Raw genomic sequence first — 27,871 nt, 5'->3', positions numbered from 1 at the left:
CTGTTTCTTCTTATTGTGCTCGTTTCTGGAGCTGCCACATCATCCTAGTGTTCTAAAGGAAGATCAGTGAACCAGCTTTGCCCCACCACCCATGGCCGCTGTTGGCATGCTGTTCAGCACCAAGAGATAACGTAGCAACTGCCAGTGTAATAACAAAAAATAGATGGATTGGCCTTGCTGTGCGCTGGCTGGAACGTATAGAGTGGCACAGAGGGAAGTGCAGTGAAATACAGTAAGTGAATATAGCAGTTGTTCACCGCTAAAGGGAGAGAGAAAGAGTGAGTGTGCACGTACTTGTGTGGTGGTTCAAGTTCTAGCTGATATCCAGACTGCTGTCAGGAAAGAATAACTGCTTAGGTGTGTTTTTTTTTTTTTTTTTTAAGCTTAACATTTCTGAACATCCTTAAATGTTGCAGTATTTCCTTTCTGTAGGTGAGTGCAGTTTTCTTCTCAGGCAAAGAATGTTGCTGGGTTTGATTTTTGGTTTATAAGCTTATAGAATGATTAGATTAGAAAACATGATTACAGTGTGTGTGCATGTGATTACATGATGACAATTACGTTTCCTTGCATTAGAAAGAATGATTACAGATTAGAAATTCTGAAAGGATTGTGAGGCGTCCTTTTGATTAAGTCTTGGAGTGCCCTTCTGCTTCAGGCTAACTCACAGTAATGGCCAGGACTCTTAATTGACATCTAATTTTGATATACTGTCATGCTTCTGCTGAAGATGACAGCCAGAAGTGAAGTATTGCTGACTCTCAGCTAACTCCGTTTGCTCTGTTCTTAACTGAAAGCTGAGAAGGAGGTGGAGACTGACTCCAGCTGACCCAATAAAGCACAGATTCAGTCGTCTTTAATGATAAATTCTGATGTTGAGTGAGATGGGATAATTCTAACATAAATCAGTTCCTCTTTCATATGTTTGTGCTGCTGCTTTTCTCTCCCCAAGACAAATCATTTAAACAGAAGCTTATTCTCCTGGTAAGTGGGTGTGCTGATTCAGACTGGGAGGTCATGCCGCAGTCTGCTACCTTGCAGTTGGTTGATGTGGGAATAGTTCTAATCAATCATAGAAAGGAGCACTGGAAAGAATCTTTCAGAACATCAAGTCCCTCTTCCTGCCAGTGCAAGATTGCTACCTTTCGTACATTCCAGTTTTATGTATCCCAAGCAGGTTGTTCTCCTGGGAGATGATATCACAGGGGAAAAGATATCTAGCAGTCAGGATGTGCAACTGAAACTGTATGCCATCCTCATACATGTGGCTTAGTACTATGCTAATTCTTCCTTTGGCTAATTCCATTTTAGCTCTCAAACAGAAGTTTGAAACCCATAAATATGTATTAGTAATGTGTGTGCTTGTGTAAATATTTCTGCAGTTATCAGATCTAGTTACATTAAGGTTCTTGATGCTAACTGCTCTGTAATACCTTTACCAAGAACATATGTGCTATGCTATGTTTTTATATCACATTTTCTATAGAAAATATTCTGAAATTTTCTAAAAATATGTAATGTTTTGTGGTTGAGATCGTCTTGGAAAGAAGAAACTGTTTCTGGTGGATCTTTGAATAAAACCATCTGCATGGGTGAGCTATCACATCAGTTAAAAATTAGAGGTATAAAGCACAACATAAATCTAAAAAAGAATTTTCTCTCAGTATGTTTCTCCCTGTTAAGTGTAGAAGAGTAGTCTACTGAAAATCTTTTCACTTCTTGAAACTAAACTGCTGAAGTCTGCTTCAGCAGAGTCACTGGTCTGAAAAGTCATAGGAGTGGAGAGGCAGCAAAGCCCTGGGACCATTGCACCCAGCTGATTGCTCGGCCAATGACTTTTTCTTGGGGCTGCTTTATTACAGAGTCAGTTCAATTGAGAGCGCTCTTCTAATTTTTTGCCCTGACTAGGTACCACTTTCCAACGTGTGATTCCTGAGAATGGGCTGGCAGCTCATGTGCCACATGAGGTCAGGCGCGTGATTTTCTGCACGGGGAAAGTGTACTACGATCTTGTGAAAGAGAGAAAGAATCAAGACTTGGAGAAACAAGTGGCTATAACTAGACTGGAACAGGTGAGCGCTCTGGTCCTCAAAGAAACAGGGTCTTTTGGGAGGTTTTCAGCATGGGGTGTTGTTATGCTTTTAAATAGGTAGCACTTGCTAGAAATTATGATGATACTTAGCATTTTTATAACACTGATCTTACAAGACACTATCTACACCTCGTAGTCTTGTGGGGTAGGAACACATCAATGATATACTGGACAGTGAGACTTGGAAAGCTTGAAGACTTGCCCAGAACAATAAAAAAAAAAAAAAGGGGGGGGGGAGGGGGAGGAAGGTTACAGTTTGGCATCTTAAATTTGTACCTCTAGCTTGCTAGGTTTAAATATTGTGAATAGTATCCTTTGCAGCTGTGCTGTCATTCAATAATTCTACCCAAGCACATGGACTTGAATTGTGCCTGCTACTTTACTGGAAAATTGTAGAAATGCAGAGATGGGGACTACGACCACTTTCATTCATACTTGTGTTAATAGAAAACATGCATGTTACATACCTTGATGGTCATTTCTGACACCATGAAAATGATTAAAGAAATATGAGTCACCTTTAAGAACAAATAGCAATTATATTAGTTTGATGTTAAGTGGTTAATTACAATGGTTGTGTATAACACAGAATGTTTAATTATAATGGCTGTGTTTTACCGAGGAGTAAAAACCTTTCCTACTAGGGACTAACACCATGTAAAAGAAAGCTTTGCCAGTTGTTACCTCTTTCCAGATCTCACCGTTCCCCTTTGACCTGCTGAAAGAAGAGCTTGAGAAGTATCCAGGTGCTGATCTAGTTTGGTGTCAGGAGGAACACAAGAACAGTGGATATTATGATTATGTCAAACCTCGTTTCCGCACTATTGTGAACCACACTCGACCTATATGGTATGGGACTTTAAACAATTGCTTTGTCTCCTGGGATAATGTTTTTGCCAGATTTTTGATTTGAGGATGTTATTCATGGGGAAGTCAGGTTCTTCCAAATCAAAAACTCTGAGTTTGGTTTCTTAGGGGAAAGCGAGAAAGGTCTATTCAGCTTTTTCTTAAATTCACAATGCATGTCTTGCTTCTCCTTGCAGTTCTGAAAGAAAATCAGTAGCAACTAGCTGTGCATTTATTGTCACTTAATACAGTGCTTGGCCCTCCTGGATTTTTGTCTCTTCTTGGCTAAGATTCTATCTTTTCTTTTCTGAAAATTCCACTCCAAATTTTAGGTTTCTGGACAAAATGGTGGTTGTAAAAGCTCAGTCCAGTCAAATAGCTCTGCATTTGTTTTGAGTCAGCACATGCAGCTGTTGGAGGAATGGGAGTTTCCATCTCCAAGAACAGCTCATCTAAGGATAAGACACTGCAGCTGGTGGCCTTGGGAGGGATGGGAGAGAAGAGACAGCTCAGAACTGAAGGGAGGGTAAAAGGGGTGGAGACTGACCAGAAGGTATAACTGATGGCGCAACTTCCATTTGATTAATTTTTATTTCAAAAAGGTTGATGATTACATATCTGACTCTACCAAGCTGACTTGAATGCATTTAGCAGCATGTTCCCCGCTTGTTAGTGTCAAAATTGCCTCTCTTCTCACCTGTCTGCCCAATTTGTCACAAAGGTACGTTGGCCGAGAGCCTGCTGCTGCCGCCGCCACAGGCAACAAGAACACTCATCTGGTGTCGCTCAGAAGATTCTTGGATACAGCTTTCAACCTGGAGGCCTTTGAGGGAAAGACGTTCTAACTGCAGGGCACCAGCCAATCTCCATCCAGTAGTGTTATAAATCTCTGCTTCTGAAAGAGGAAATAAGATTGAATGGGAAAAATACTGAAAAAAATTGTATTTTTGCTTTGTGAGTTTAAAGGATCCACCAGCTGACTTCATTACTCTGCACCTTGTCCCCCAGTTTCTTTTTAAAAAAAAAAAAGGGGGGGGGGAGGGGGGAGCGGAAACAATCCTACTTACCGTCCACCATTTTTTGTCACTCGTCTATTTAGGTTCAGTACTCTTTGGGACAAGGAGTATCTCCTCTCCATGGATCTGGTGTCTGTGGGCACTGCCTAATTCCTGTTAAGTAAGTAGAGCAGGCATGGACAGCATGATGCAGCTGTGCAGATCGTTGAAAAAGAAGAGGGTGAGTGGGGAGCCACTAAGGAAACAAGATGTACTTACTGTTCTAGGGAAAAATGGTTGACAGTTATTTTTAGGTGTGTTAGAGAGGAGTAACGACGCCAAAAAGTAAAGGGTGCTATCATCAAGCTGATAGATGGCTTTGGTAGAGAAATGTACTGGCTGTGGGGATTGAAAAGAGGTGGCAAGGTAGCCTGGTCATGGGAGAAAAGAGGTTGGAAATAGGGAGTTACAGTACAGAGTCAGTAGTCAATGAACGATAACAAAAGCAGTGTGAACCACTTAGGTATAAGGTGGAGGAGGGTGAAGGAGGGAGAAATAAAGGGACCAAGAAAAGAACTGTAGGGGATAGATAGCTGAGGAAGGAAGAAGTCTGTACGAGACCACAGCTCACAGCAGTGGGTGATCAGCAGGAGACTGCAGCCACAAAGTGCTGGACAAATGACTCCAAAAGGAACGTGATAGTACTAGCTGCTCCCATGCTCTGGGCTGCCTTGATGTGATGTACTGTGGTATGTAGGGAACTGTGCGGACCTCCTGTGGACATCATCTCTTTGGATGGACTCTTCTTCCCTTCCCCAGACTACAGGAAGCTGCTTTTCTTTGACCTGGTAGCACCTATACAACGGTTGTGTCTTGATAGAAAATCTGTGTTTGCTCAGCAAGTGGTGGGTTCTCTGCTTTGTCCAGTGCTAATCTGTGCCTCAAATCTTCTTGCTGATATTAATTCAATTCTGAAGTGGCAATTCTTGGTTTAATTGTCCTTTTTAATTTTAAGAGGAAAGTGGGCAGGCAGCAGTTGCTGATTGACCAAAGGCACGTGCTGTGTTTTTTACAAGTAGTAAATGATTTTTTTTCTGTTTTTAGCTGTCTGTTAGGATACCAATTGCCATGTACTTTTCAGTATGGAGATAAAAGTGAACTGCTTCCAAGAGCTGACTCTATGTAAAAACAATTGATGCATGGCAGGTCCATGAGCTGAGAGTCTGTGACTGGAAACAGCAAGAGGTTGTTTTTCTTCTGGGGAGATAGTGGTTGCTTGGCTTCGTCAGAGACACAGTGTAGTAGGCTGGTCTTGGAGCGCTTTGACAGCACCCTAGCTGCAGTGCTAGAAGGCAGGTAGGCGCAGCTTTCCTTTCCCCTCTTAATATAAGATTTAATGTTGTCAAAAGTCTGGTTCCCTCTGCCCCAGGAGCTCTTGGATCTGGGTGGACCTTGTGACTGTAGATTTCTGCAATGCTCTAGACTATTTAGTAGCAAGAGGCATTTTCCATTCTTTCTGTTGGCTGGCAGAAGGAACTGCGCGTTTAACAGAACAAGCGGTGTAGTAGGAAGCAGAGGAACGGTCGTGCCCGTATTGAAGTAGGAAACGGCAGTGCGCTGGGTAAGGCCCCTGTTCGGCCGTGGTGTCTGGAGGGCTATGATAGATCACATGAACTGCTGCTTTGGTACACCATAATAAGTGGCTGGAAAATACACGGATGAGATTTCACCCCCATTTCCTGTTCCCTGTACTGAGTATGCTCTTGGGACATGCTTAAGTTCTTGGCAGTAAGTTTTGCCCTGCTGTTGCTATTACTATATTGGCTGTGATGTAAGAAGGTTTGACAGTTTATGCCTGATTCAGAGAGTCTCGTGATGCTGAAAAGCTTCTTGTCCTATCAAAATAAAAAGCGTTATTAAAACCTTTCAACTATGATCATCTACTAGTAGTACAAGCAGGATACCAAAAAGGGGTACATGTCTCATGCTGTCCATTCATTTGTCCTGGAGACAGCATGATGGTAAAAAAAATCCTTTTGTCAGAGCAAAAAATTGATGTGGCAGGGTACTTACCATGGGCTCCAGAACCAAACTTAGCCTAATGTTTGTGAACCTCAGTGGCATCCTTTTAAATTAGGCTGGTTGCCTTGGGCTTTTTCTCTCATTGAAACATTGAAATTAATTCAGTCTTTTGAAACCTACTGAACTTGGAAAGTACCGCAGTTGACAGCGGCAAAGACTGTCTCCTGTCCATTTCTATAGCTCAAAACATTAAGCTGATAGGCATTAACTGCCACCCAAAGTATTTTAATGCCTTTATGAATGCATGTTTCTGTGGCAAGAATGTGCACAGCTAAATATTGCTGGCACCATTTATTGTATTCTCTGCTTGCATAAGGCAGGTCAGTGCTGCATGAAATATGATAAATGCACTTATCCCACGGTATGTGCAGAGGTAGAAAACAACAACAACAAAAGAAATATAAGTGGTAAATGGCAGGTTTCCATTTTCATTGTGTATAATAGAATGTGGCATAATGGTTGCATAAAAATTCCATCAAAGAATGTAAAAAAAATAAAAATACATAAGAACTAAATTCTTTGTTATGGCTGGGTTTTTTGACAGTTTCTCCTTTGAGTGTTGGCATTAGTATCCCATTCGTAAGAATGCTAGGGCAGCTCATTTTTCTGCTTACTGTTTGTTTTCTCAGTAGTAGCTTATTTAAATTTAGTAGCAAAGAGCATTTTGGACTAGAAATGAAGCATTTGGACTAAAAAAAAGCTGATTATGCAAAACCATTGAGTTAAAAGTAGTAATAAGGGAATTGGGGTTATATTAGAATATTCTGTTTTATCCTGATTTTTTAAAGTGATTAAGTGAACACATCTCTATTTCAGACAGATTTTTTCAAAATATTGGAGTCAAATATTCAAGAGATTCATTTCTCTAAGCATGCTGGCTCAACATATGTTCCTATTGAATTACTTTTCCTGTTGCCTGCACTATGGACAGTACATGTTCAGAAGCCATTAAAACATCATAAGTTACTAAATGCACAAATTATACTTATTTATAGAATTCTACTGCTTTCCTTTAATAAGGCCATTAAAATAAACAAAAAAGTTTAAAGAAAATTTCTAAATAGGTGCAAATTTAGTAGGCACGCTATCAACAATGACTGCAAGTTTCTATAACAGTATCTTTAAACTAGGTTAAGAAGAACTCTCTGATCTCACTGAAGACAAATATTCTGTTAGAATTACCTGACATAAGTTAAATATTTTTTACATAATAAATAGCAATCTTTTAATCTTTGTCCAGTGTTTGAAAAGAACTGAAATACGACATAGTCCTTCTCTGCAAATAGTCTACCCTGAAATTCAAACCATAGCTTTGTAACTTGGAAGGAGGAATAGAGTCAAATGTGATGCAAGAATCAATGGACTTCATCTTAATTGCAGGTGAAGTATCACATGATGCATGTCCACAATGGCAGAAGAACTGCTCGAACAACTTCTGTCACAGAATTATTTTTGTTTCCTGGTAGTTAGCTGATGAAATGTCCTAGCAGCTGGAGTGTGTTGATGAAAACCTTTGCTCCGCCTTTGTTACAGTTGGAATCACGCATCTGCTCTAGCAGAGCAGAAACAGTCTCTGGAGGTGGAACTGCTCTGCTTGTTCTAGGAGGTAAAAATAAGCGTCTGAGAGTAGGTAAGAACAGGAATGTGAGTTCGTTGTTTGAACCGAGTAGATGAAAGTGGTGTCTTTTCATTTTTTGTGGTGTGTGTGAAAACCCTTTGCCTAGACTCACCCTCTCTCTCGCTGCTCTCTTAAGAGCTCTGGTAGCTCTTAACACGGTACACAAATCACAATCAGCAGACCAGTTGCCTGTGGTATAATGACTGCTGCTAAAAATAACAAAAGAAAAGTTTGGGAACCTCTGATCTAGCCACACGTGTACACATACACACACGCTCCCGCTCTGTCTCCCGCTCTGTCTCCCGCTCTGTCTCCCGCTCTGTCTCCCGCTCTGTCTCCCGCTCTGTCTCTCCTCTCATTAATCCATTTGATTGCTGTTAACTTTCTGGAAGTGTCAGACTTGTTCCTTGATCTAGCTTTTTGCCAGTGGCACATAGGACTAGAACGTTTTTTAAAACAAAAGAATCCTGGAAAGCAGATGCAAATTTGGTGTAGAGTTAGCAGGTCTGGTCAAAGATGAAAAATCTGCTATTGTATGTTGGCTCAGTAAATTTAGCATGTTTTAATTTTGCAGGTCAGTGCTGGGCCTGTCAAGACCTTGCCGGGCTAATGAGTTCCCAGAACAGCTGACCCATTAATTACTGCTGAGGGGGCTGGGCAGCATGGGGGCAGCCAGGCAATCCTTGGCTGTTGCTAGCTGATTAAAGCCCAGACAGGCTGCAGTTTAGCCATGGCTGGCCTGTCTCTATCCCCTTTGCAACTGTCCCCTAAGTTCTTTACTTTTTTCCCCAGAATGGAGAGCCACACCTGGGCCCCTGAATGTCCATGGTGGGCCAGGGGTCCCTGCATAGGCCCTCGCTGCCCCATGGGGCACTGCTAACCATTTCTGCTGTGGAAAGGACAGGGTTAAGGAGTTAAACTGCACCAAGGGAGGCTGAGGGTGGCTGCTGGGAAAGGCTCTCTGGCCAGAGCAGGAGGCGAAGGAGCCCGCAGGCTCCCTGCACTGGCGCTTTCTGCAGGCAGGTAAGAGACCAGCTGGTGGGAATTGTTTAGGGGTGTCTCCTCTTGCCCTTGGGGTGGAGCTGTCATCCTCTGGGTTGTTATCAGAGCTTCCGAGGACTCGAAGGTCTAGAGAAAGCCACGCTAAATGACAGACGGATTTCTCATGCAAACCACTGGCAAAGCTATCAAGGCAACGTGCGTTAGTATGACAGCTGAATTTGGCCTCTGGTATTTCTTCAGCCAAAATGAACCAGACACTTCAAGTGAAAAGAGCAATTTGTGACCACAACGGTCCTGTAAGAAAAGCTGTTTCAGTGGGGTCCTGGTGTGTAGCTAGTGGATCTCCTTGCTGTAATCTCGTGGTTTGCGCACTAGCTTCTCAGTATGTAAAATACTGCTATTTGCAGTGTGAGGGCACTGCGGCTTGCTTGGGAAAGGTGAGGAAACCTTCAGATGAAAGATGGTAGAGAAATGTGTGGGGTGTTTTTGTTTTGAAAGAAAAAAGTCCATTCTTCTTCCATGGATGGAAGCGAAGCATGACCTGCCTCTGCTGGGCTCTAGTGATGATCCCTGTCAGGCAAGGCCTATCGGGAGGCACGGATGCTGGATGTTGCTCTTCCTGTTCCCCATGTTCTGCAGGCAGGATTGCAGCACTTGGAGCTATGATCACTCCCTTTCCTAGGGTCTTTCCATGTTCACAAAAAAACAGACCATACCACATTAAAAAATATCTGCAAATAAGGCTAATTTTGTGTATATCCTTTTGCCACTGTCCTTGCATAGTAAAGGTTACTGAGTAGAATAATTACGATGCAGAACTTTAAATGACAAATCCAAAAGCATTCAAGATTTCTATTCACTTTAATCAAAAAGTCTTGGGTATTTTTTGTTCCTTTGGTCATTTAGTAGTTCTACAAAGTCCAATTGTGTAGCAACAGGAGTCCTGACTTGATGAACTTTACTGATGAAGCACTGATTATTAAAAGTTTTTCTTCAGGCTTACACAGACCAATGACAGATTATGTGGTTATGTTGTCTTAATCATCAGTGTAAGATATTAGCAAACTGCATACAGACCGAAATAGAAATTAAACATATTTGCAAGGAGGAAACAGGGGAACATTGCCCCTTCTGTAATTCTTTTTTCTTACTGTTCAAACCATTTCTGATTTTAAATACTTCTCAACTGTTATTTCAGATTGTGCATTAATTTTTCTTAATGCCATTATTTAAAATGTGGCCTGTTGTCTAAAAAAGAGTAAAAGAATAAGAGAGAGAATTATACAGGAAACAGTGTTTGAGACTTATTAGCTTTGATTGAAAATGTTTTACAGATTTCTCCAAAGTTTTCAATTATTAATAAGCACACCAGGCGGTTCCTTTGTGATATTTAAGTGATGCAGTCATTAATGGCAAATGGAGATCTAATTTATTTAGAGAGGAAGACAATTGTAGTCACCACTAAAGATGCTGTGTGAAACACTGAAATATAATTTCTGTTGCAGAGATCTTTACCTCCCATTCAATTGCTCATAAATGCACTGACGTTCTCATAAAAGAGTATGGAAAAACTTTCTGCCAGTGTCATACCCAGCTGGCTTTATGCTCTCCCCACCCTTTTGGAATGGAGGCTCTGCTCAAGACTATCAAAGGGAAAGCCATGAGTGCTTAGCCCAGCTCTTGGTTATTTTCCTTGGATGGACATTAAGCGTTATCAGTATAATGGGTTTGTTTGCCTAGTGGTTCGAGTGACCGCGTTATTTGGCCTTGCAGTGGAACAAAAGCTGTCAGACTTAGCCGAAGGGCAGTAATGTTTTAGTGCTCTCACACATTCCTCTGTGCACCTGTGACCCTACCTTGTGTAGAGTCCCTGAGCAGAGAAAACATGTAGAAGAACAAGTCTCTTGATGGCCCTGGGCTGCTGGCCTGATTCACACACTTGTGGAGATAGCCAGGCTGACTTAAGGAGGGATTGCCTTTATGTTCAGCATGCTGTTGTGCGATTTACAGATCAGTGTAGATGATCTCTGCTGTTTACGTTTGTTTCCTCAGCTGACAAACACAAGGCAGAATAAAATGTTCACAAAGATCGCAACTGTTTGTAACATTTATAAATTTTGTTTGGCCTTGCAATGGACATTCTGGATATTCATAGGATGATGCTGGTTTACCCTGATGGGTGTCTACATTTAAAAAAAAAAAAAAAAAAAAGAAAAAAAGAAAAAAAAAAAGTAAGTCTGTCAGAGTTCCTAAAAGGTAACTTTAACTTCACCTTCGGGCAGCAGTAGTTTCAAATTGGGACGGAGGAACTAGACCTGGAAAAGCATTAATAAAAAGGTCTTATGTCATGGCAATATGCTTAATCTTCAAGCATTACTGTTTATTAAACAAATTTGGAAACACATGTGACTGTTATCCTTGTTACTGTTTTATTGATTTCAGCTTAGATGGCTTCTGCCTGGGGATGTTCATATACATTGACTGGAAAAGCTCTATAGAATAAAATTGCATTTTACAGTTGACAGTATAAAAAGGTACAGTACCACTTATGGTATGGTTTTGGGCATCTTTTGGCAACCTGATAAGACTACATGAATCCAGACTTTAAACTTCTACAATATCTATTTACTTTTAAATATCTCCTGTTGGATGTCAGCACACAAGCTGATGACAGGCCAAGAACGCTCTCTCCGTAGGGGTGCTCGAGGCACGTAGTGCAGCCCACACCAGCCTTGCTACTAGCCCGTGCTGTCTGCCTGTTCTGTGCGCCAAGAGGAGCAGCTGTGTCTGTGCAGTGCAGCTGAGTTACTGCTTCTTGCATGAATCTCTGCCCTCTATTTTGTAATGCTGCGTCTTAAGGGTTCTTTCTCCTGACTCTGTCTGAAGAGAAGCTGGTGGGTTTTCAAGATCCTTAGTTGAGAAATACCTGAAGGTCCCTGAGCTATCCTTCAATGAAATATTTCATGGGACGCTCCCTCCCTTATAGAAGAGTTGGGAGTGCACGTGGGGACATGTGAGCAGGCAATGGACGCATGGCCAATGCTTCTTTTGATTCACAGTGTAGAAATACGTGACTTGAGGAGTCTCGGGAATAGCTAAACACGTGCTCCAGGGCTGCGAGGTTACTTGTGCGATGACCCCTGGGTAATCTGGCTGGGCTTTCCAGGAAACTTCCCAAATCTGTAGCAAGTCAGTTCCACAGGTGAGGCAGTCAAGTAAATATGAACTGTTACTCTACAGGAGCCAGGACTTTGCAAGGGTAAACTTAATTAGTAAAAACCAAAACACATTTGTTTCCAGAGTATATTATTTCCTCAAATGAGCGTCTTCACTGCTGTAGCTATCAAAGGGATGAAATAAAACTGTCTAAATACATAACATGATAAAATGGTAGTACATAATTCCCCCTGACTAGAAATAAATGTTTAACAAACTGCTCCCAATAGGCTTGTTAAAGATGAAATATTTATTACTATATGTTAATTACACATTTTAAGCAGTACTTAAGTAGTCTGAAAGCAAGACCGAGCCAATCTCTTTAAGAATTTTATGTGATTAAATCTTTCTTCATCAGTTGTTCTTTGTCCTAGAACAGTTTGCTCAAACATTTTTAATTAAACAGTGTTTGCAGTGTTGATTCTGTTCTATAGAATGAGTCCTGAACGGTTTACTTGGTCCATGAAATTTGGAGAAAAATCAGATTGCATCAGACTTAACATTTTCGTGTCTGAAAAGTCTTATTAATACAGTAAAGTTACATGTTACCCCTGAGATACTAGTATCTGACACTAACAATCAGTTTTGAAGAAGTTTGCGTGTGCGGGCTTTTGATTTTTTTTGTGGCAATATATCTGACAAATGCATATACATAAAATACACTGCAAGACTTCTTCTATCCCTTGTGCAGCTAGGGAAATAAAACAAAAAAGTACTTTGCAACTTTGCATCTTAAATACTATTTCATGCCAGCATACACAAAATTATGTTGAGGAAAATTATTGGACTATCAGAATTTCAAACTATTGTTGACAAAACTCTGTCATCTTAGAGTTGATAAAGAGCTGAAGCTTTGTGTTGTTTTGTGACTCTCTTCATAGGTAGCAGCTCACTGCCTATTCAGAAGGGGAGATAAGCAGAAATAAAGCAACTTAATCTCCAGTGATTCTAAATGGCACCCAGTTACACATTTACATAATTAACTTCCCTTGTGATGAGTTCATTTAAAAAATATCTGGTCATATGTGACCATGCTTATTTAATGTACTCCACAATATTTATACCACAATATACCTTGCTCGTGATGAAACAGACATTCTTTATTTACACATGCACACACGTGGGCGTGCACACACATTCTGGAGCTCTTGCTTAGACAAAACTCTGCAGGTTTCAGGAAGATAGATATCTGAGTATGCACATCAATATATGACCGCAGGTAAATAGCTTCCACAGGGGTAGTCAACAAAAAAAACTCTGATATTTCTCCTTCTCTTCAGCTTCGCTTTTTTGATATTCATATGCATGTAAAAAAGACATGCTACACTAAATCTGATTATTCTTAGGCCTTTATCAAAGCCCTCAAACCTCTCATTAGACTTACCAGTAAAATTGTATTTTTTTATAGCGAGCACAATACTGTGCAGCTCAAAAGATTTATGCAGAATGTTTTAACTTTGTGGTACCTGTCTCTGTAACAAAGCTCCAAGGAGAGTAAACTGAGATTTTTCTAGCATATGCTATGTCTCAGAATTAATCCCAAAGTCCATGCACAACCCACTAATTTGTGATGTTCATGACTATACTTCATATGGCCTTGCTGGACACCTCCTTAGGTATGTTTACATTGCATGTATGTGTGAGTAAATACTTATATATCTGAATAGTGCTTGTGTGTGGGTGCAGGACAATCTTGTCTTTTCTTAAAGCTGCCTTACAAAATTGATCAAAACTGAAATCTGTAGCAAGTAAATTCAATTTCATCTTAAATTAGTAATGCATCTTGCCTCTCCCTTGAATGAGTCTCTACTGAGTAATGATTCTTGTAAATATGTGCCTCAACAGAGCAGAATTTTGTATGTATCGTAGGCCATTTTCCACTTGTAACATGCACGGCCTTTGATAGGGAACGTTCTAAATTCTTTAAACAAAAATATCTTAAAATAACCAGAAGCAATCTGGACAGTTAAAAGGGACTGTCAAAGCAGAAATGTTTGAGTTTGGTATAATTGTTTTTTTTTTTTTTTGAAGCTGAAAAATGACAGTTTTTTTTGTTTAAAGAGTACATATATTAGAATAAAACATTCCTCTGCGCTATTTGTGGAGCGCAGTACAAGTAGTTGCTTAGCACTTTTTATCAGAGAATTTGAAAATACTTTAGGGAACACAAGATCTTAGTGACTCACAGCGGTTATCTCCATTTCAGATGAAGAAGAGAGAGAAGTAATTTCATCCACACCACAAAGCAAATCTGTGACAGACTCTCTCTTAATATGTAAAAATGATACACGGAAATTCTTAGTGCTGCCATTCGGCCATGTTTAATACTACCTTGCTGAAGGGCCAATATGCAAAATGAAGAGGATGGAAATTTAACTCTGTGAAGACTCATTGATAATTTAAAAAAAAAAAAAGTACTATTAAAGTAAGTCAACATTGTTCTACTAATAAACTTTAAACTCTTTTTAAGAACCATGCTGATATCAGCTATATGGGTTTTTTTATTTTTCCAAGTAGATGATCATAAGTGCACCCACGGGAAGTTGATGATTACCATCACACTCTTAACTTTAAAACAAGCAGAAGATGCTTGAGAATAAATAGGATCTTTTCCCCTCTTCTTGAGTATATGTATGGAGTGAATTCCTTCCTATGTATCATTTTCATCTCCATGAAATAGTCTCTGGGTCTTTGCAGGGTTTTTGATCAGACTGAACATCATGAAATTATACATCTATCCTAGCAATGGCTGTGCCACTTTGGCCTTAGGCTGCTGAGAATAAGCTGTTTGAAAACTAAGTGGCTGCTGTCTTTAACATGATAATGTATGGGATAAGCACTTGTAACTCTTGTAAAGGGAAATGTTTTGCTGCAGTGCACAGTTTGTGCAACCACTGGGAGTGATAGCCAAGAGTGCAATCTTCCTGTTTGCGAATAGTGTAAACATCATGTCAATAGTATGGCGAATAACGCCAGCTTCTTCCTTTTTAAACCTGCTCCTCAGATGAAGAAGCAGCTTCATTTCTTTTTTGCTATTTGGTTCCAAACAATATTGAAGTGCCTAAAATAGGAGGCTTGCAGTCATACTATCACTGTAGTGAGGAGAGATGTGAATTGCTCTGTGCAGATGCCTCTCTTCATCAGTTATAGAAGTAGCCTATGGCAAACCAGCTCCTAATTTAAGTATCTCAATAAAGGGTCAGCAATTAGATGGGACAAACTCATGCTCTGGGATTGCACTGTCTAAGGGGAACGGACTGAGTGCCACGCAATCAGGCTGCTGTGCTACACATGCTTGATGCAGTTGTTTTCATCTTTTTTTTTAATGTAGCAAGTGTTGTTAATTTGTTTCCTGGTAGCTGTTTTTTATTTTCCCCTCCCCTTTTGAAGAAATTACTGGAAAATTGTCAGATTTTTTTGAAGCAATTTGCAAAACATGAGGAAACGGGCATGACAGAGTTTAATCATGTTATAAGAGATTGTTACTCTAAAAGGCAAACTATTTTAGTTATATTGTGTTATTGTGCCATTAGTACCATTTGACTCCCAACTGTGCAACAGTGGGGCTCCAATCAGCAGGGGCCTTTGTGTGTTTTCCATTGCAAATAGTGCTGAGGATAGGAGGGAGACAGGCTCTTAGTGGTACATTTTTTTCAATGATTAAAAATACTTGAGATCCATTTCAGTGATCACAAATGTGTCCTAATGAGACAATTAGTCAAACCATAAAGGCTGCACAGCAATTTAGCTGGAGTTACTACTGGAATAATTTGCTGCTTCTGTTTTCCCCACCCCGATTTGACTTCATCACAATAGCCTGGATGAAAGTCACTGTAGAGAGGATCTGCAGGCTAGTTCAGTCATTCTCAAATGGCCATGATTATCTGTGGGGCAGATAATCCCCTTAAAAATGAGAGAGACTTTGAGAGAAGTGTAGTTATTTAACATACAAAAAAAAATATTAAATGTCTTTGTCCAAGCGGCTACTACAGTGCCTTCAAATATCCAGCTGCCTGCTAGTGCCATGGCAACTAATTGCAGGTAATGTTAAGGGATGGGTACCAAACTGAATAGACTACTTCAAATTTGTATTTATTTATTCCCTTCTGTAACAAAAGCACAGCAACAAGATCTCAGATCCCTTATGCCTTTTAGCCAGCCTCATTCAAAATGTCTGATGGAGCTAATATTTTACCTCACCGGGTGAGAGTAGCCTGTCATATTAAAAAGGTTTTATCTGTCTCTGATCTTTAACAATTTGGTAATAATACTCCTCTAAAACAAAATCAGAGCAGTTGTTCTCGACCCATACTTGTCTTGAAGTTTCCTCCTTCTCTTTCAGAACTGAAGCCTTGTGTTCCTCAAAGCTTATATTTATTCCAGCTAAACAAGTCAATCTATTATGACTTAACATCTCTCTAAAAAACTTTCCTTGTTCTGACTTGAAGGTATATCAGAAATAGTCTCAGACTGATATTCCACAGACACTAAACACAGTAAAACTTTAATTTTTTTTTTTTTTAGATGAATTAGTCACACTGATGAGTTCTTTTGCCTGGAGCATTCGCATTGATGTTCATGTCATTCGATGCTCAGGAGGTCTGGGGAGCTTAGTCTCTTGGAGTAAATCCTGTTCTAGAATTAACATTATTTAAACTAACTTAGTCTAAATAATTTGCATTTACCTAAGAGGCCAATAAACAATTTAGTGCCAGAGAGGGACGGAGCAGTAATCCATTCTCGCACAGTTCTGACTTGGGGCTTTAGGGGTGGGAATATACCCTAGCTGTGAACGCTGCTGCGGCGAGGAGCTCTGCGCACAGCTCCTGTGGCATCGGTTAAGTGGTTACTGCTGCAGCACCCCCCGCATGCGCCTCTGCTGGAAAAAGAGGTCCCTCTGGAGGTGCCCTGCTGGCAAATGCAGTAGTTGGGGGGTTTTTTTTGTTTGTTTTGTTTGTTTGTTTGTTTTTAAGAACTTCTTTGTGGTGCTGGTTACAGCTGGAGGCTGGAGTTAGGTTGTGGTGGATGAGAGTTTGTTCAGTGATTATTTTGGGAGAGAATCGTGGTGAGGTGTGCACTCAGTGCTGCCTGTACCGTGCAGAGCGAGAGCAGGGCGAACAGCTAAACCCAACCTTTAGTCTTTGTGAGTGCCTGCTGCAGGACAGTCCATTATCTGTCTCACAGTTAATTTTATTCATCTTCTCGGTATGGTTTAGCCTGAATGTTCTCAATTGCTATTCTTGTTTTATCAGAGTTGTAGAAAGCAAAAATGTTTCAGTCTTCTAGAGGGGCGTTACAGTTTCTGCTTCATTCAGTTTTAACTACTGGTATTTTTTCCTCCCTTACTGGAGGATAGTTTCTTTAATGCCTCTGGCACCTTTAGGTCATTGGTAAGAGACTGTATTTGGCATAGCAATAGCATTGTTTTGACAAGAGTTTGTTTTGTATGGGTACTGCAGTAAATGTGGTTCATCTGTAACGGAAGCTGTCTCCCTGCAGGTTGGAGCTGATAGGCAATATTGCGCGTGGTAGGATTTGTTCATCTTTTGCTTTATAACGGTCAGCCTGTCTCTCCTGCTGCCACATTAGAAACTATATCTGTGCAGCCTAACAGTCCTTAACCTCAGCTAATGCTGAGTTTCTTTGTTCGCAGCACTACGGTAGGATGCAAAGACTAACGATCCTTATTTTGTAGCTATGGCCCAAACTGAAAACTGTTCAGAGTACCAGCATTCTGGTATGTGATTATTTGCAAACAGCTGAATTTATCTAGGCCAAAAGTATCTTTAAAATGAAGTTGAGACTGAGATTATATGTTGATAAATCAGAAGTTAAAAAAAGAACTCTCATACTCAGTTATCAAAAATACAAGTAGAGAGACCGAAAAAGCAACGTTATTTTTGAGATACCTGGTGGAGTATCAGTGATGGTGACATCCAGTCAGCTTTAACCCCGTCCTTGTAAGTATGCCAAATTCCTTGTCTGTGTACCCTTGTGCTGTGTCTAGTGACCCACGAATACTCTGTGGGATGTTTCTGGCCCGCAGAAGAGCAGAACTGGCCCATCTTCTGTATGATAAAGAGTAGGGAATTCTAGCCTTTAGGTTGTAGGTAAATAAAATCTCTCTGACCATTTTTTCCTCAGGAAAGCAGTAAAAGTTAAGAGATAATACAGCATCTTGTTATTATACTTCCATATAGTCAAATGTTTGGGATGATTTTCAGTTGTGAATTACTTTGAAATGGTGTCTTTAACATAGAAAACTTTCTAAAAGTTGAAAGAATGCAAGATATTCAGGAGTCTGATTCTTTTAATTAAAAGCAAATTATTAGAACTACATGCGACTCAGTTCTACATGAATCTGTAATATTGAGGTTGGTAACATATGATTAGTTCTGGAACAGGTACTTGGTTGACATATGGATACAACAAATAAGATTTATCTAGAGGCTTACTAAGAGATGTAGGAGTGCAAAGAACCACTGTATCCTGACATTTCTAGTACATTTGTAATGTAAGTAAATTACCTAGCAAAAAAAAACAAGGTAAAAGAAAATGCGTCCCTGTAAATCAGTAAGCGTTCAACACTGCTTTTCGGGCTTCTTCACAAAGTGGATCCAAATTGCCATCACCTCCTAAAGGAGAAAAGGAGAACTTATATGCAAGTAAATTTATTCTTATCTTGTATTAGTATTCATTATTATAGCATCCATGTTCCTGTGCATTCTCCCTCATAGTACTTTGACCAGATTGGCGCAATCCTTTTTAGCTGCATAATCTGAGAATGATTCAGCTTTGATTTGGATTGGAAGCAGAGCAAGAAGTGGAATCAGCACTGCAGGTGATTCAAGAGACGGGGAGAGAGAAGGAGAGAAAGAGAGAGGGGAGAGAGAGTGCATGTGCATGCTAGCATATACAGTCTAGCACACATCTTGAGCTGTGACAAAAAAGGTTGTGTTTTGTTGGAAGAAATTTCCAAAAAGAGAAGAAATGGAACCTCCCGGTTGCTGTCCTGTCTGGCTTCCTTGCAAGAAGGTGAAACCAATCAAGCTGTGCTGCTGGAAATGCCTTTACGGTCAGTCAGTTTTCTGCTTTCCCTCCACAAGTCCCCCTTCCCCAGCCCTAGACAGGCTGTTGAATAGTGGGGAGGGGAGAGGCAGTGGCTGTCAGCCTTTCTTTAGCAGCCAGTAGCACAAAAGACAAGAAAAGTTGAGCCCTCAAGGTCCTTGTCTCTCCTGCAGCAAAAATTTCAATTAAAAAATTGCTGTCAGTGAAGCATCAAAACGAGGAGGCTGAAAAAACAAACTAAGGCCGAGGCGTAAAAAGATATTTGTTATTTTGAAGAGAAAAGAGTGCCCTAATACTTCTGTAGGTTGAAACATAAGTGGCTTGCTTGTGATTGTGTGCTGGTGCTGAGTAACGGTGTCCCAAGTTCCAAGCACGGCCTTGTGCGCTTCAAAACGCCTCAAATATAAAGTACTACAGAAATGTAATGTGACAGAAGTCAGACTGTTTAGGCCTTAGGAAGCGCTCATTTCAAAATCTAGATGTTTTCAGTGAGAGACTGCTCTGATTAAACCTTTGTACTTACAAAGTCCAAGTCATTGATGTTGCAGCGAAGTACAGTCTCCCCACTTCCTATGAGCTCCGCGGTACTCCAGTCGGGTATCTCTTCTAGAGTAGGTTCGTGTCCATCTGCTTCCAAGACAGCTGCAAAAGAGGCAGAGATGCAGTGAGCGGTACTGTCATTTGCTTGGTTTGCTGTGAACTCATCGCAGTTTTAGAGCTTACACGACCATGGAGCAAAATAACAGTGTTAGCGTAGGTAAGTGCTGTACAAAACTCTCTACAAATCCTATCAGCTCTAATCTCTGGCTTCACTATTATTACATTAATGGATCTCCTTTGAATGAGGCCTCCACCCTCCGTCATTTCTAGTTCTAGCAGTTTCATAAAAGGCAAGAAATTCATTATGCACTTGTATTTGCTATTAACTGGCACAGCAGCTGTAAGATACACAATGTATTTATTTATAAGTACCAGGGAATAAAGCTAAATTCAAAAGAAATCTCCCATAAATGTTACGATGGTGCTAGAGAACAGCTGGAACACTAAGCGAACAATCTTGATAACCTAATTGTTCATTGACGCATAATTCATTTCACTTCTGCTTAAAGAATAAATCCTCAGAATAGCGAAAGGCTTGAGATTTTGTGAAGCTTTCTGAGAATCAAGCCGAGAGGGACAGAATCCCCTCTGAATCTACATACCTGTGCCGATGCGTGAGACGGACGCCTTTTGGGATTCTTGCAGTACGTTGTATAGCGCTGTTGTAAATTGGTCAGAACTGGGGAAGCGGAAGAACTGGCTGATAATGCAGTTTCAGCAGCACAGAAATACCACATGCTTCTGCTTGGGCCCCCATAGGTTTAAATTTCTTTCTCATTCATCTTATTCCACGGACTTGTTCTACTAGGTGGGAGCAGATTCCTGTATATTCAAGCATTCAGATTCTCACCTTTTCAGGTTTTCATCAATTATTTGTCAAGGCTGAGTCAGTGTGTTGACAATGCAAATCAGTTATTGTGGCCCATCTTTTAAAAGAAAAGCAGGAAGGAGTACCGTTTTCTTCATCCCAATTCCGCTGCGGTTGCGCGACGTGTAAAGGCTGGCCTTTCCCCACTGGGACAGGCGTGGCTCAAACGTGTGACCTAGCTGCATCCGCCTGTGACAGCTGATTAGAGTATTTTAATTTAACTTACTGAAAAACCACAGAAGATGACTGAGTAAGGAGCCCAGGTGATAAAGTAGCATTCTTTGAATTTCCAGTGTTTTTCTGACAGGTGAGCAGAATCCTCATCAGACCGGTCTGACGGCTGTCTAGGAAATTTTAATGCCGAGCTCTGACAATAAATTCACGTCTTTAAAATGGATGAAAGAGAGGAACTCTCTGCACTGCTGCTTCTAAATTCACCCTTTAGAGGGATGGCTCACCACGCCACTTGCTAGTTTCACCTGGTATTTTCTAATCCATATCACATGCATATTTAAATAATCTAGTAATCTCAGTGAGACAATTTGAATGACTTGCCAGTAGCAGATACATTGTATTAATGTATACTGTGGTATTATCCGTTAGTTTCCGTTATCAAGCCAGCACCCGTGTGTGTAATACTGAGTTTGCTTGCTTTTTTATTGTATGCATGTGATCTGAAGCATTTGTAATCACAGAACTTGACTTACCTGAATGCTTTAGATCACATACATACAATCTATCTGATTTATCTGGCCTTTTTTGATGACTTTTGCTAGGCAACAAAATTTACTGTGTAACCTCTTACAGAGGGAAAACCTAACAATTGGAGGAAAACTAATACTCATTCCCTAGTAAACAGAAAATGGACTACAGAAACTCTGGACTCGGGATGCATCAGAAAAAAAAAGGGGGGGGGTATTAAAGTACGTCCTGTTTATTTCTTCTCTGTTTTTGACCCCGAAGGGACTGTATGTCAGTGCAACTCTGAGCCTCAACGCTCAGCTTCTGCAGCGCGCGCGAGCTGCAGGCGCCCGTCAGCACGGCTCGGCGCTCCCACCGCGCCGGCCCCGCAGCCGCCGTGGCCCCTGCGCGCGCCGCCCCATGCGGGGGGGGGGGGGGGGGCGGTGCGCGCGGCGACCGTTGGCGACCGTTGGCGACCGTTAGGCGCGGCGGGAGGCAGCTCCCAGAGCGGGGCCGGCGGCAGCGCGGAGACCTGCGCGACAGGAAACGGCAACGAGACCTTTCTTGCGATAGTTTTTATTTGCTCTGGACCTGTGTCTTTAAATAAGATGAATTCATAGTACCAGTGTATCCTTCACTCTAAGTTATATATATATATATGAATATAGAGGCAGATAAATACCATGTTTGAGTAAAGCACGAAACAAAACCAGGCGTGCTCTAAGTATGCATTTACATTTGTCATAAATTTATATTATTTTACAAAAATAAAAGTATCACTAAAATATTTTTATGTTCTCTGTAACTCATACACCGGAAGAAGTGCAGCTATATTGTCATAATATATCCTATTTTACTTACAGATAGCATGAGGTCGTTGACAGTACTCCGAAGAGTACTGTCAGGTACTTATACCCTTGATACACAGCACTGTTCTCAAGTCAAGTTTCTTTTGCTTTTGTCTGTTCACTGTGAATACTGAAGTTCACCAAAATCTCAAAAATCTGTTTTCTTAATTCTGCATCCCAGTATTGTGCGTATGTGGGTGAACACCTGTGTATAGCATGAAATAATTGCCATCTTAAAACTCTTGCAGTGAGTTTGTCTCAAGTCCAACCAAGAGGTTTCTTTAAATCATTGCCGCTTGTTACATTAATACAATTATACTTAGTCTGTCAATTAAGATTTTCTACCTTTTTAATATGAACAATCCACTCTATAGTTTTCTGGTTGGAAACATTTTAAAAACTTCATGTTTGATTTCCATTAAGTGTATGTGTACGGATTGTATATTTTAAAACCTCAGAAGAGAGTTCCATTTATCTAATACAAGTAATTTTAAATAGGTACCTAAGAAAACTATTTCCTGATATCCTTAACGTATGCAGCTGCAGCATGGGATCGTGCCACGTAGGTACAGGTGATTCTGGTAACTGAGAAGAAGCACAGTCCCTTAGAAAGCTCCTGCTGACAAACTGAGGGTAAGTTTGTAATGCTTTGCGCTGTGAATTTTATCCATCTTGAATTTTTTCAAAACTCTCATGTCAATGTACTTGAACCGTTTCTGGAACAAAGTAAGGTACTTTGTACGTATTATTTTTACCATGAGTAATGACTAAGGTTAAGTATATATCGAAATATTTGTTTTCCTCTGGAATGACTGGGTTCAATGAAGCTGCTGATTTCAACAGAATGATGTGAAAAGTAGAGCAAATGCTAAAAACAGTAAGTCTCTTGAGTACGGAATGGTTAGCTAAAAAATAGGATGTATGGGTGGTCACTAATTTTTTCCTCGAGTGAAAAACATGATGTCAGTATTTTCCACCGCCAATCACAACATCCAAAATACCTGTTATTGAAGCTGCAGAAAAGTAATGGGCTCTTCTTTCTTCTACTTAATGATTAAACAGGTATAATATTTCATATGCAGTTCAAGTTTCAGCCTGATTTTTCAGTGACTGTGTATTGAGTACAGTGGGTGAGCTATTTTAAAAATTCCAGCCAAAAAAGTAAAATAAAAATATACAGCTAATATTTGCAAATAAATATTAACACCTGTCAAAGTAAAAAAGAAAAGAAAATGAGATCTACTTCAGTAGAAGTAAATTATTAAATAATAAAATAACTACTCACAGTATTTTTATATACATAAAATTTGGTCATCATTTCAAACATATAATTGTATGAAAAAATCTTGATATTGTAGTGCTACATATGTGTTAAAAGTGCAAAATGCCTTTGTAGTGACATAAAACAGACCAAAGCAAAATTGCTGGGAATGTTTCAAATTTTCAGAATTACAATATAGAAACATAATTTAAAGTTGTGTTTTGAGCAGTAGATTCATTAAGTGAACCCTTGGTTTGACTAACACTTTTTTTTTTTTTTTAATTTCGACTTTGGGACAATTTTTATGCCTTTTTTGTATATGATCTAAAAATAGATTCTGTCTTTACTATTGTTTGAACAATATTTAAGGGAGTAATACACATATTTTTAAATGAACACGCTAACTTTAAAAGCATACGCCCAGCCCTCAGTCACTGTAAATCAACATAGTTGATTTGCTCTGATGTAGCTGTGCCCACTGTGCTTTAATTAATAAGGGGGTTGTGGCTAGCCTTTATCCAGCAGACTACTTAACTGTGTGTATGTTGACTCCAAAGAGGTATTAAAATAAGCAAGGACATACATACTTTACTGAATCACTATCTAGACGTCTTAGAAAAGTATCTATGCATCCCTCTGACTAGTTTATTGTAGTAAGTATACTCTCCCGCTTTTAGGCCTGTGAGTGCTTAGGCACATGATTATTCAGTCTGCAGGAGCCATTAAAAAGAAAGCATCCTCTTCTCCATAGGCAAGTAAGCAGTCTCTGGCTAGACTTCTGAGTGTGCTACAGCTTGCCTTATAAAGAATCTGCACCAAATTTAGTTAGTAAGCATCTTTAGTCAGTGACTAAATTGTATTCTAACAATTAGGACTGAAAATCTCTAAGCAAGGCGACATATCTCAGCTTGAGAGAAGGTAACTGAAAACATGAGTTCTAGGAGGGTTTGTTGGGAATTAAAGAGATAATGAGAGAAGCGCTTCAAGATAACTTCCATATTCTTGGAGTGTTATCCAGGTGCTATATTATTTTCCCTGTTCAATGTACTCTGTATTGCAGAATATGATACTCTATATCTAGTATTAAAAAATATAAAACATAAATACCTCCCAAGTGGGGTGATCCAAAGCCGAAATGAGCACCAGCACTGTTAAACTGTTATCTGTAGTTCTAGCTTAGAGACTTCCATGTCTTAAAAGCATCTCTTACTGCTTGTCTCTTGATTCTAGTTACATATTACTCCTTGATTTAGTGTGGTTGCATACGGTTCTCCTGTTAGTCACAGTGACTAAATTCATTCCTGTGCAGATGAAAAGCTCTTAAGTGGGATTGAATTGCAGTTATGCTTTGTGCTTTGCCTGTGTTTCATACTGAATTTTGTCCACTTATTGAAAAAAATAATTAAGTCAATTCATTGTGGACAAAACGTTCACAGTTCTCTTTGCTGGGTCTTATCTCCAGTGTATTGCTTTCTCCATGGGACTCCTTTAGTGCAAGTAGAACATATATGTGAAGGTGCTCGGTTTGGGGCCAGTGCAAACCAGAATAAAGGCTAAACTGTTTCTGCATCGTTTTGGAGCTGGGGAAACCTGCAGACACTCCTGTAATTTTCCTGGAATCTGTTGCTGTTTGTGAAAATACGCAGCAGCCACTATTAACAATGATCTGCTTTTGTAGGTGACGTTACCAGGGGTATGTCTCTTGGATGTAGGAAATAGCATGGTAGTATTAAATACCCTTCATGCAAAATTTTAAGATGTATTGGCAGCAGCCTACTATTTACGCTATTATGCTCAACACTCCTGATTGGGGGGGGGAAATTTTTTCTTCTTTACACGCAAACCTTGCAAGAATAGATGTGAATGTTTTAGAACTATTTGCAGGGGATGTTAAGTCAGCATGCCTTAGTATTTTATTCATGTCATGTACAAACTTATTCAATTTCTTTTAGATGGTGAATTGGCGTAAGTCAATTATGGTTAGAAATGGTTGTACCACGCATACTCATATTACTGCGTTCTTCATTTCAGCCAGTGAAACAAACCTTTTTACTGACCCTTAAGCAAGAAATGGAAGCTTTAGTATTTTATAAGGTTTTAAATGTTGGCAACAACCTAAAACAAATAATATTTTTGCTGTACTATTACTTGTATTATCTTGCCTTTGAACAACCACATCATCGTTTCTTCACAAGGTGGCTTCAGGAAAATAATTCCCACAGCCTCCTAGAGTTTGCGGTCACCCTGTGACTGTGGGGCTGCTTCTTGTTTAGCGAGTGGCTTTGCCATAGTGGAGTTGTGTTTGCTACATAGATCTCTGATTTCTAGGAGACTTTCTTCCACAGCTTTTGCAAATGTGTCAGAGGAGGTTTCTTTACAGTCTTTGAAGCTTGAGATGCAAAATAATATATGCTCTGGCTGAGGGTTATAACATGCTCCATAACCGTTGGGCACCACCGGCCCGTAGCAGCAGAACATTTCCATGGTGGTTGGAACCTGGTTGCAGGGAGAAGGTAAGAAGTGATTTCTGATTAATCAGGGCATCTGAAATGCTGGTTAGGAATGATGCACACCCAAAAAAACAAAAAAAAAAACAAAAAAAAAAGGTGCACCAGTGTTTGAAATGTGGTGAATCCTCATGCAGAATATGGCTTCCTTCAGAAGTCCAGACCTGGAGCTGACACTTGAAAGGCAAAAGCTGATCTCTGTATAGAATTTGGTTGTTTGTCAGCATTAGAAAACTGGAATAATTTGAAGTGGGTGTAATGCATTCGTTTGCTCGTTTTATATAGATCTTTAACAGCTATGAGCTTTGTTTACTGATTGCTATGGAACTTGTAAGGCTGTATGTAATTATGTAATTTACAGATAAAACTTCTGTAAGGTTTTACTTAATTTATCTTAAGGTTATGTTAAACTTGTAATGTGAAGGCTGTAATCAAATACAGAGTGTAGTTTTGTCCATTTTTAGTAATCATTTATAATTGTGATGCTGTCTAAAAATATATTTTAATGCATCTGGGTATCAGCTAAAATTATATTTCTACTACACTTTGGTTTAATTGTGGCATAATACTAGCGTGAAACACTTTCTCCTGGAGAAAATAAAAGATATGCTGGAAATCTATATGTTTCAGACTTTGTGTACATGGGCCTTCAGAAATGACATTTGTTTTTTTAATGGTGTAGAACAAGCCATTAGTCCTGCTAATAGAGCTGTAGAATTGTCAGATAAATTTGCTGTGCAACAGCCGAAGGCCATATAGCTATTCAGGAGTACTCTTTGCTCATGGATAGTTTCTTGGAGAATTTATGTAGTAGTATGTTGGTTATGTTCACTCATATCTGAAAGCCTACAAACATTATGACAAGATCAAATTACTTATTAAGGTTTTATGCTTCAGCATGATATTATAAGTCTTTTTTGTTGCATAGTTCCGATCTGTGCAGTTGGGTTAGTGTTTCAGTAAATGAATTCCTACATAGATTTCTTCTTTCATTAGGACTGCTACTATATGCAATGAAACATTTAATTTTTAAGCTGTATGCTACAAAGGACGTTTCCTTTTTCAGAATATTGAATATGAGGTGTTGACTCTCAGAGTATCTTAGTATAGTTGTACATAACTGTAAATCCAGATGCATGCCTGCACAGGTGGCAGTCTTACAGAGACTAACTGAAGGCTCTAGAAGATTTTAGACATAGCTACTTTTAAGCAGAAAATTTGCTCACAGCTTTTGGCTTTTGTCTCTCAGAATGGCAGCCTGTCTGGCTTGTGGCTGTACTGACACTGGAGAAAATAACTCCCACTAGAGCTGGTGCCTGAGGAGATGGAGGAAAAGAAAGGAAACGGGAGGATATGTTGTATGGAAAGTGAAGAAGGACTGAGCCCTCATGCAAATTCTGCTGAATTTGTATGTGTGCATTTCCAGAATTTCCCAGAAAGGCTTTGAGATGTTGCAAGGGAAGTAATAACTTCAGTCAGTATTTACTGTACCAATTTTGGGAAATGAACCAAAAATTGGGGAAAAAAAATCTAGAGAATTTTGCAGACCTCTTGATGCATCTGTTTTGTTTTTTTTTTTTTTCTTTTAAATCTATCATTCTCTCTGTGAACTGCAAGGTCTGAAGAACAAGAATGAATTAGCGTTTGCATAGCAAGACCAGTGAAAAACTCACCTGGCTGGTTGAGAGGATGAATCTATTGCTTGTCAAATATGTCTCATCCGTAAATATCTCTGGCAGTTCCTTGAAGTGTTCCCGTGCCACCTCTCTCAGCCCTAGCAGATGATTGTCTATTGCCATTCCAGTAATAGCCTGTGTACAACATGATATACACCAGCATTTAATTGAGTATGGAGGTGTGTTCCTGGCTGTTGCTGCCTGGTTTTCTGGTCGGAGTTGATGACCTTGGTTTGAGTGATGTAATGCCTTGCCTAGATTCAGGTATTATTCCAGGTATGTACTCTGCTGATGATTGATAACTAGAAGTCCATCTAGTGCTTTGAAGGTGTATTAGGAAAGAGCTTAGTCTTGAGATGTGTTATGTGCTGATGTTATCGGAAGTTCTGGATGCTCATCATTTCTTAGAGCTGAATATCATGGATTGGTCTGCTGAAGGGAGCTTATAGGGCACTAGATTTCTCTTAAGTACATTTGGAATTGCCTGTGCATCAGTAGGATTGTATTATAA

General features: G+C 39.9%; 3 protein-coding genes and 1 non-coding gene across 14 annotated transcripts in view; 2 read left to right on the top strand and 2 right to left on the bottom strand.

Annotated features, from left to right (window-relative positions):
* OGDHL (oxoglutarate dehydrogenase L) overlaps positions 1-6,530 on the top strand; it is a 62,653-nt gene extending 56,123 nt beyond the window's left edge. For both annotated transcript variants that reach the window (XM_068950640.1, XM_068950639.1), the window contains exons 21-23: positions 1,909-2,072; positions 2,787-2,941; positions 3,660-6,530. In XM_068950640.1, coding sequence (XP_068806741.1) covers positions 1,909-2,072; positions 2,787-2,941; positions 3,660-3,783 — 443 coding nt within the window. In that variant the 3' untranslated portion in view covers positions 3,784-6,530. The remainder of the gene's footprint in view (positions 1-1,908; positions 2,073-2,786; positions 2,942-3,659) is intronic.
* Positions 6,531-8,332: 1,802 nt separating this feature from the next.
* LRIT1 (leucine rich repeat, Ig-like and transmembrane domains 1) overlaps positions 8,333-27,871 on the top strand; it is a 136,309-nt gene continuing 116,770 nt past the window's right edge. For 5 of the 10 annotated variants that reach the window (XM_068950630.1, XM_068950636.1, XM_068950632.1 and 2 more), the window contains exons 1-2: positions 8,344-8,656; positions 22,415-22,549. The gene's annotated coding sequence lies outside the window, so the exon portion shown is untranslated. Of the gene's footprint in view, positions 8,657-21,539; positions 21,696-22,414; positions 22,550-27,871 lie in introns of those variants that run through there. The other 5 variants (XM_068950638.1, XM_068950634.1, XM_068950629.1 and 2 more) reach the window with 4 other exon arrangements.
* Positions 17,761-20,544, bottom strand: LOC104151348 (uncharacterized). The gene is made up of 3 exons (XR_011142231.1): positions 20,122-20,544; positions 19,443-19,561; positions 17,761-18,486 (listed from the first exon to the last, which is right to left on the bottom strand). It is a non-coding gene; the product is annotated as an uncharacterized protein (transcript).
* CHAT (choline O-acetyltransferase) overlaps positions 25,214-27,871 on the bottom strand; it is a 33,524-nt gene continuing 30,866 nt past the window's right edge. The window contains exons 15-16 of the mRNA XM_068951227.1: positions 27,358-27,495; positions 25,214-25,673 (exon numbers count right to left, since the gene is read on the bottom strand). Coding sequence (XP_068807328.1) covers positions 25,404-25,673; positions 27,358-27,495 — 408 coding nt within the window. The 3' untranslated portion in view covers positions 25,214-25,403. The remainder of the gene's footprint in view (positions 25,674-27,357; positions 27,496-27,871) is intronic.

This window comes from Struthio camelus, chromosome 7 (assembly GCF_040807025.1).
Source record: "Struthio camelus isolate bStrCam1 chromosome 7, bStrCam1.hap1, whole genome shotgun sequence".
NCBI lineage: Eukaryota > Metazoa > Chordata > Aves > Struthioniformes > Struthionidae > Struthio > Struthio camelus.
Note: the sequence above shows the minus strand (reverse complement) of the source record. Positions and strands in the feature narration are given on the sequence as shown.